The 8,455-nt window shown below is 37.5% G+C and overlaps 1 protein-coding gene across 1 annotated transcript; it reads right to left on the bottom strand.

Moving 5' to 3' along the window:
* Positions 1–2,129: 2,129 nt before the first annotated feature.
* LOC123706448 lies at positions 2,130–4,830 on the bottom strand. Its single transcript, XM_045655722.1, has 2 exons — positions 4,762–4,830; positions 2,130–4,389 (listed from the first exon to the last, which is right to left on the bottom strand). Exon 2 carries the CDS (start codon positions 4,302–4,304, stop codon positions 3,153–3,155), a length of 1,152 nt encoding a protein of 383 aa, XP_045511678.1. The 5' UTR covers positions 4,305–4,389; positions 4,762–4,830; the 3' UTR covers positions 2,130–3,152.
* Positions 4,831–8,455: the final 3,625 nt, after the last annotated feature.

Raw genomic sequence — 8,455 nt, 5'->3', positions numbered from 1 at the left:
GTGAACTTTATTTGGAGCCAGATAATGTTTATTGATTTTAATCTTTTTGGGCGCTTTACCTCCCATTCGAGAAAGTTAAATTGTTATTGACTTATTAAAATGTTTTGTGTTCGAGTATTCAAATTCAAATTCAAATTCAAATTCAAATTATTTATTTGTCAGAATTGTGGTGATACAAGGTCACATGATTTAATTAATAAGATAGTCCACACAATTCGCCAATAATTGGCATACAAATTTTTCAAGAATACATCACAGATTATATAAATATACATACATTAAAATATAACATTAAAATTAACTATTTAAAAAATTCATTTAAAGAATAAAAACATTTTTCCGCTAACCATATTTTCAATTTTCTATGCATTACATTTTTTGGCATTTCACGCAGTTCTTTAGGAATGTGATTAAATACCTTTATGCACATCACACTAGCATTGTTTTGAAAAAGTTTAGATTTACAGTTTGGCATCAATAGGCGAGTAGGATCCCTAAAACCCAATTGTGAATTGTTTTTGGTTGGTTTGAAGAGTTCACCGTGCTTTTTTACAAACATACATATTTCCAATATATACAAACTAGTAAGTGTTAAAAGACGTTTTTCTTTGAATTGAGGTCTGCAAGAATCAAGAGGACCAATATTACACAGAGCTCTTATACACTTTTTTTGTGCGAGAAATACGTTGGAAACATTGGTAGAGTTACCCCAAAATATAATCCCATATCTTAAAACTGAGGTAACGTAGCTGTGATATGCAGTTAGTGCAGCATTAAAAGTTACAGTTTTTCTCAACCTTCTCAACGCAAACACAAACCTGTTCACTTTCCCAGCCATCGCTTCGCAGTGTGCCTTCCAATTACAATGCTCGTCTATGTTTAATCCGAGAAATTTTATTTTATTCACCCGCTCCAACGCTCCACTACAGTGCGCGAGAGTTAGGGGTTTATTCTTAGTATTGTAATTGGAGAATTGTATGTATTTGGTCTTCGTCATGTTAGCAGATAAATTATTATTTTTAAACCATGTCAAGATTATATTTAAATTATTATCAATTATCATATTATAATTAGAATCAATCACTTTACGGTCGTCAGGGAAAATTATAGAAATGTCATCAGCAAATAGTACGCAATTGTAGTCAATAATGTCAGGTAAATCATTTAAATATATCAAAAATAATAAAGGTCCCATTAGACTGCCTTGGGGGACACCGTATCCATTTAATAAGAAAGGTGAGTTGTAAGTCGTCATTTCCAGCTTTTCATTGATTCCATTAATTACAACCATCTGTTGTCTCCGACTTAGGTAGCTTTGAATCCAATCTAATGCAGGACCTCTAATACCAAATCTCTCGCATTTATGAATTAAAATTTTATGATCTACACAGTCAAAAGCCTTTGTCATGTCGAAAAATATTGACGTAACAGGAATCTTTTGATTAATGCATCTAGTAACTTCATCTATCAGATAAAAAGTTGCCAATGCAGTCGATTTATTGGCTTGAAATCCTGTCTGTTCTTTCTTTAAAACTTTAAATTTAACTAAAAACTCCATTATTCTGACGAACATAGCTTTTTCAATTATCTTTGAGAAAATTGATATAAGTGTAATAGGACGATAATTTTGTATGTCAGTTTTTATTCCTCTTTTGAGTAAAGGCTTTATGACTGATAATTTTAAAGTTTCTGGAAATACACCTTGCGTGAAAGATTGATTAATTAAGTGAGCCATCACATGACATAAGTTATGTTTACATTCTTTAAGAATTTTTGTAGATATAGAATCATAGCCTACTGCCTGTGTATTTCTAAGAGAATTAATGATCTTAATTACTTCTTGGCTTGTGCATGGACTGAGAAATATAGTACTGCTACTTGCATTTATTTTGTATTTATAATGCTGTTCGTCGTTCTTAATAATGTTAGTATTTGTCATATTTATAAAATACTTATTAAATATCTCAGCAATCTGGAATGGATTTGTTATATTAATGTCATTATATGTTATTACGTCAATACAGTTATTATTTGTTATATTATATGTCCCTTTATTTTTTATTACATTCCACGTTGCTTTCGTTTTATTTTTAGAATTTATTATATATTTATTGTTTATAAGTCTTTTAGAGCAGTCAATACAAGATTTCAATATTTTATTATATCTTTTGTATTTTATCTTTGTTTCATCAGAATTAGATTTGTAATATAGAAATCTTAGTTGTCTTTTTTTAGTAGAAGCTATTCTAATACCTTTAGACGCCCACTTCATCCGACCCGTATTGCTGGTAATCTTTTTTTTAATAACTGGAAAGCAGAGATTGTACAGCAAACAAAATAATTCATGAAAAGCTGTGAATGCTTCATTTGCATTTAACTCGTTAGTTACATTGTACCAGCTAAGCGATTTTAAATGCATATTAAATTTATCAATATTCTCTTTACTGTAATCCCTCAGTGTCATAAAGCAGTATTTTGGTTTTTTTATAACATTCTTCGGGAGTCTTACCAGTTGACACGTTTCATGATCAGATAAGAAAAGTTTAAGTATTTTTCCTTCTGCTTTTGGAATGTTTGTGGCTATAATATCCAAGCATGCTTGTTTGCGGGTAGGTTGAGTGATAGTTATGTCTATATTAAAGTTACTTAATAAGTTTTTAAACAGTGTTGATGTCTGATTTTCCTTCAGAATATCTATATTAAAGTCCCCAGTTAAAATAATATTTTTATTTTTAAATGTGGTTACTTTATGTAGAATAAGTTCTAACTTTTCGAGAAATACTAGTACATTTGAGTTTGGAGTTCTGTAAATACAAATAATGAGACAATTAAATGCACCTACCTCAACAGCACAGCATTCAAACACTTTTTCTTTTGAGTAGTCGTCGCAAAAATCGAGAACTTTACAATCAATTGATTTATCCAATAATATACAGCTACCCCCTCTCCTCTCATTTGGTCTGCAAAATGCTGAAGCTAATTTAAATTTACATAGCCTTAGATTATCTTCCTCTCCTCTTTTTATAAACGTTTCGGTGAGACAAATTACACTTATATCTACTTCCATTTCTGCCAAACACAACTCAAGCCCATCAATCTTATTTAATATTCCCGCAATGTTTTGATGCAAAAGGTATTTAGCATCACACGATTTAGGTTCGAAAAAAATCTAAATTTACAATAGAAGTTTCTGTATTACAGGTTTGAGTAGCTTTATCACAATTAATGTTTATGCAAAGTAATGAATTATCAATTTGAGTAGACGTTTCTTTAAAATAATTACTTTTCAAATTCGTGTTACATGTTTGTATTTTATTTTTAGATTTAAGATTATTCAACCAATTCTTGCCAACTAAGAATTCATTACGGTAGTGCAAGAAATTTATTTCTGTTTTAATCTTGTAACAAATTCTATCCAGATAGTTATCCTGAAAGGTATTAGCATTACAATTCTCATACGCATTCAAAAATATACATTTTGGATAACGTTGACACATTTGTTTTAAATAATTGTTAATTAAGATTTCATTTAAATAAAGATTTTTTACAACATACAATATTATTATATTTGCGTTTTTTAAGTACCGAAGAATAGAAGCAGTCTCAGATATAAAATCAAGTGGATTTTTATCATGTTCACCTAAACTTAGTACAAAATAATCTGAAGCATCCGGTTCTATCTTGTAGCACGATTCCACTATATTATCTGTGCTGGCGAAAGGTTTTGTAATAGATGATATTTGATACTTTGAAGATAGGTCATACTTGGATGCATGGAGACGAGAAGCCAAGCCTACACATTGTTGACCGCCAAATATAAAAAGGCGTTCTTTTTTAGTAGCTTTCAGTTCATGTTTTTTATTTTTAGAACAAAAATTAGATTTCTCCAGCACTGGCGGATTTTTCTTAGGACTATTTATGTTCATTTCATTATTTTCTGCATCAAAGTCGATCCGACGTTTAATTTTTAAGATGTTAAGTGACGAAAAATGTTTAATTTTTTTATTACTTTTTGGTTCCGTGTATATTTTGTTAAAAAGTAATAGTTTCTTTTCTAATTCCATTATTTTCTTTTTTAAACTATTATTTTCTAGTATAAGATTGTCAATTTCATTATTAGCGCTGTCTAATAAACTTTGTAATGTGTTCATTTTTTCTTTTAGCTCGTCAAATTCGCAATTCATGGTAGACAGATCCGGTAAACTTTTTAAGTCTTCCTCATAACTAAGTGACTTCTCCAAGCAGATATCATCCAAACTTCTATTCAATTTATGTCTTCGCAATGTAACATTCTGTGATTCCATCTTTTTAAGCAAATTAAAATTTCTATTATTTCTTTTCAATAATAAATGTTAGAATAGTTTCTGATGTTCAATGTATCTAGGCACGCTTGATGTTTTTAGATTACAAGAAAGAAAAAAAAAAAGAAAAAAGAAAAAAAATAATAATGGATATTCGCATAGTTGGTACCACTTGGATACGATCCCGAGCTAGCTAGTTATTATCAATTTTCTATGAGTCAAATACCGCTTAACCGTCTCAACACTGACGCTGTGTAGCGAAATATTGAAAGTTATCTTTCGTACTATCCAGTGCAGTTAAACCGGTTTCTAATATTATAGTCGTTGATAATTCAAGGTCAACCGTACACTTCACTGTATCAACTGTCACAGATTTTAAACTTTTAATTCACTATTTCAATTACTGTACACTTGTCCACTGTTAAAGTTTATCGAATTTTACTTTTAACTGTAGTTTTACCACTTTTAAAGGTTATGATATTACTGGAAATGATAAATATGAGTATTTTTAATTATAACATATTTTTAAACGTAGTTTCTACTGGAACACGTCCGTTCGCACTCGGGGCGGGCGGGGGTCGGTATTGCGTAAATACTGAGAATTCTAGAATCATAATTACATTGTTATTTGATTAGTTTCATTTATATACTATCTATATTATGTGTATAATATATAAATGTGTATATAATACATATTTGCATACTGTTTTTCAATAACGGCTGAACATGCTGTACCTACCTACTGTAAGTAAAACAAGTGTAACATCTTTATACCATGTTCTCTATACATAATATAATAAATCTGTAGAAGGGTCAATTCTGTACATTGAAAATATTGAAAAAATAAATACCAGGGGGTGTTACTGGATCGATACCAAGCCCAAATATGTGATTAAAAAATTTTTTGTCTGTCTGTCTGTATGTTCAGGCATCACGTGAAAACTAACGGTTCGATTTCGATGAAACTTTGGGGTGATGGTGGATGATGATTTTGGGGTGTCATGGCCATATAACACCTTTTGGCCAAAGCCAACCTCACCTGCTCGTGGTGCACCCTGCTGGTCTACAAACGAGGCTCTGGCGATTAGTTTAGAGTGGTAGAACTACAGCTGCATACAGTCTCTGTATGTAGCACGAACGGGCTGTAGTTCGTCCGGGGCAGGACCACTACCTCACAGGAAACCGGCGTGAAGCATAAATTTGCGTTTCGCATTAGGTAAGTGAGGCATCCGGAAGCCCATCCCCCCCCCTCCCTTTAAGCATCATGGCAGCGGTTTTAAACAGAAATTTACCCCAGGAGGGTACCAGCTCTTTTGATGCTGGAGAATCCCTCCCTGAGCAATCTTGTTCAGGCCGCCCTACGTATTCTGGGGAGGGCAAAATACCGCTCGTTACTTCCCTACCAGGCAAAAAGAGCAGAAAGACCTGCGCACCCCTTTCCACGCTCCGCGTTAACTTCTGCAATATCAGGGGTATTCACTCTAATATCAACGCCGTGCATTACCACCTCGAAACGGCGAAGCCGGCCTTACTGTTTCTAACCGAAACTCAGATATCTTCACCGTCTGATGCGTCATACCTTAGTTACCCTGGCTTCAGCCTGGAGCACAATTTTTTACCCCGCGCTGGTGTATGCGCATATATCCGGGAAGATATCTGCTTTCGTCGCCTTGGTCATCTTGAAGGTAGGGACCTTTCCATCCTTTGGCTACGTGTAGAATGCGACGACCACCCGCGCATCTATGCGTGCCTTTATAGGTCCCATAGCGGAAATGACGAATCGGACCGACTCTTTGAGCACATTCAGTCATCGGTTGACACCGTGCTTAATCCTGCTGCAGAAATCGTTGTCCTTGGTGACTTCAATGCTCATCATACCGAATTTCTCAAGTCACGAACAACCGACCATGCGGGTAGATCTGTACACGACTTCGCTCTTGCCTATAACCTCACGCAATTGGTATCATCGCCCACGCGAATTCCAGACATTGAGGATCATACGCCTTCTTTGTTGGACCTTCTGCTGACTTCCCACCCGGAAGGCTACCAGGTAAATGTCGATGCCCCTATGGGCTCTTCCGACCACTGCCTAGTCCGGAGTTCAGTGCCAATCTTGCGCTTACCTCGGCCTCCACGTGCAGGCCACCGCCGCGTTTGGCACTATAAGTCGGCAGATTGGGATGGGATGCGTACTTTCTTCTCATCGTATCCCTGGAGCCGAGTTTGTTTCTCCGCGAATGATCCTAGTGCGTGTGCTGACTCTGTCGCCGATGTGGTGCTTCAGGGAATGGAGCTCTTTGTTCCAAACTCTGTTGTTCCCGTGGGTGGCAAGTCCCAGCCTTGGTTTGGTCGCTCTTGCAAATCGGCATCGCGCCGTAAACAAGATTGCTTCCAGGCCTGGGCCAATGCACTCGCATCTAGTGATCCAAACGCCCGTACATTGAAAAGAGAATTGAACTCGGCCTCTAGGTCCTTCAAGAAGGCTATTGCAAGAGCGAAAGCAGAGCACATTGCTAAGCTTGGCGAAAAACTTGCCCTACTTCCTTCTGGAACTCGAGCCTTTTGGGCCCTCGCTAAAGCTGTGCAAGGGAATTTTTGTCAGCCGTCCCTACCATCTCTGCGCATGGAGCATGCGCACTCGTTGGCCCACACAGCAAAAGAGAAAGCCGACCTTCTTGGCTCTCTTTTTGCTGCTAATTCGACGTTGGACGACACAGGGTTCTTGCCACCTACCATCCCACGATGTGAAGCATCCATGCCTGACATTCGTTTTAGTCAGAGAGCAGTGCGTAAAGCACTCCTTTCCCTGGACGTCCATAAGTCAAGTGGCCCTGACGGTATTCCTCCTATTGTGCTTAAGATGTGCGCACCTGAGTTGGCTCCGGTTCTGACGCGACTTTTCCGGTACTCCTACTCTACAGGCGTTGTCCCGAACTCATGGAAGACGGCTTTAGTGCATCCGATCCCGAAAAAGGGCGATCGCTCGGACCCGTCCAATTATCGACCCATAGCTATCACTTCTTTGCTCTCCAAGATAATGGAAACCATTATCAAAACTTCCTTAGAAGAAGTCTCGAATTGGGGTCGAATTAACCTGGTCCAATTTAACCCCAATAAGACACAAGTCTGCGCATTTACCGCTAAGAAGAATCCCTTTATCGCGACTCCCATTTTTCAAAGTACTCCCCTAAAAGCCACAGCCAGTATCGGAATTCTTGGTCTCGAAATCACGAGTGATGTGCAGTTCTCTTGTCATCTGGAAGGAAAAGCTAAGTTAGCTTCCCAGAAATTAGGTGTACTCTGTAGAGCGGGGCAGTATTTCACTCCGAGCCATCGCCTTAACCTTTATAAGGCGCAAGTCAGGCTGCATATGGAATACTGCTCCCATCTCTGGGCCGGTGCACCTCAACAGTATCTCCTTCCATTTGACCGAATCCAACGGAGAGCTGTGCGCCTCGTTGGCGAGCCAAGTCTAACCGATCGGCTTGATTCTTTAGCACTGCGTAGAGAAGTCGCCTCCTTGTGCGTCTTCTACCGCATTTATCATGGGGAGTGCTCTGAAGAACTGTTTGGAACACTGCCTGCGGCTGAATTCCACCACCGTACAGCACGTCACAAGCTCAAATTCCATCCATACCATCTGGACAGCTGGCGATCAACAACAGTTCGCTTTAAAAGAAGCTTTTTGCCTCGTGCTACGGAAATTTGGAATCTGCTCCCGCCGGCAGTGTTTCCAATGAGTTACGATTTGGGGACCTTTAAGAAAAGAGCGTACACCCACCTTAAAGGCCGGCAACACACTCGCCATACCCCTGGTATTGTGGGTGCAAGTGGGCGACGATGTTCACTTAACATCAGGTGACCCGTCTGCTCGTTTGCCTGCTATTAACATAAAAAAAAAAAAAAAAAAGAAACTTGGTATAATTATACCTTATTATCCTGGGCATAAAATAGGATACTTTTTATCCCGGAAAAATACGTAGAAAAAAAATAAATCTTAATTTTTCCGCGCGGACGGAGTCGCGGGCGGAAGCTAGTCGTAAATAAAGAATTATGAATTACTAGCGGTCCGCCCCTGCTTCGCCCGTGGTACATAATTTACGTTTTCCCTACATAAGAACCATCCTCGTACTTCAAGGAATATAATTAAAAAA

This window comes from Colias croceus, chromosome 3 (genome assembly GCF_905220415.1).
Source record: "Colias croceus chromosome 3, ilColCroc2.1".
Taxonomy (NCBI): domain Eukaryota; kingdom Metazoa; phylum Arthropoda; class Insecta; order Lepidoptera; family Pieridae; genus Colias; species Colias croceus.
This window is presented reverse-complemented; position numbering and strand designations above follow the sequence as displayed.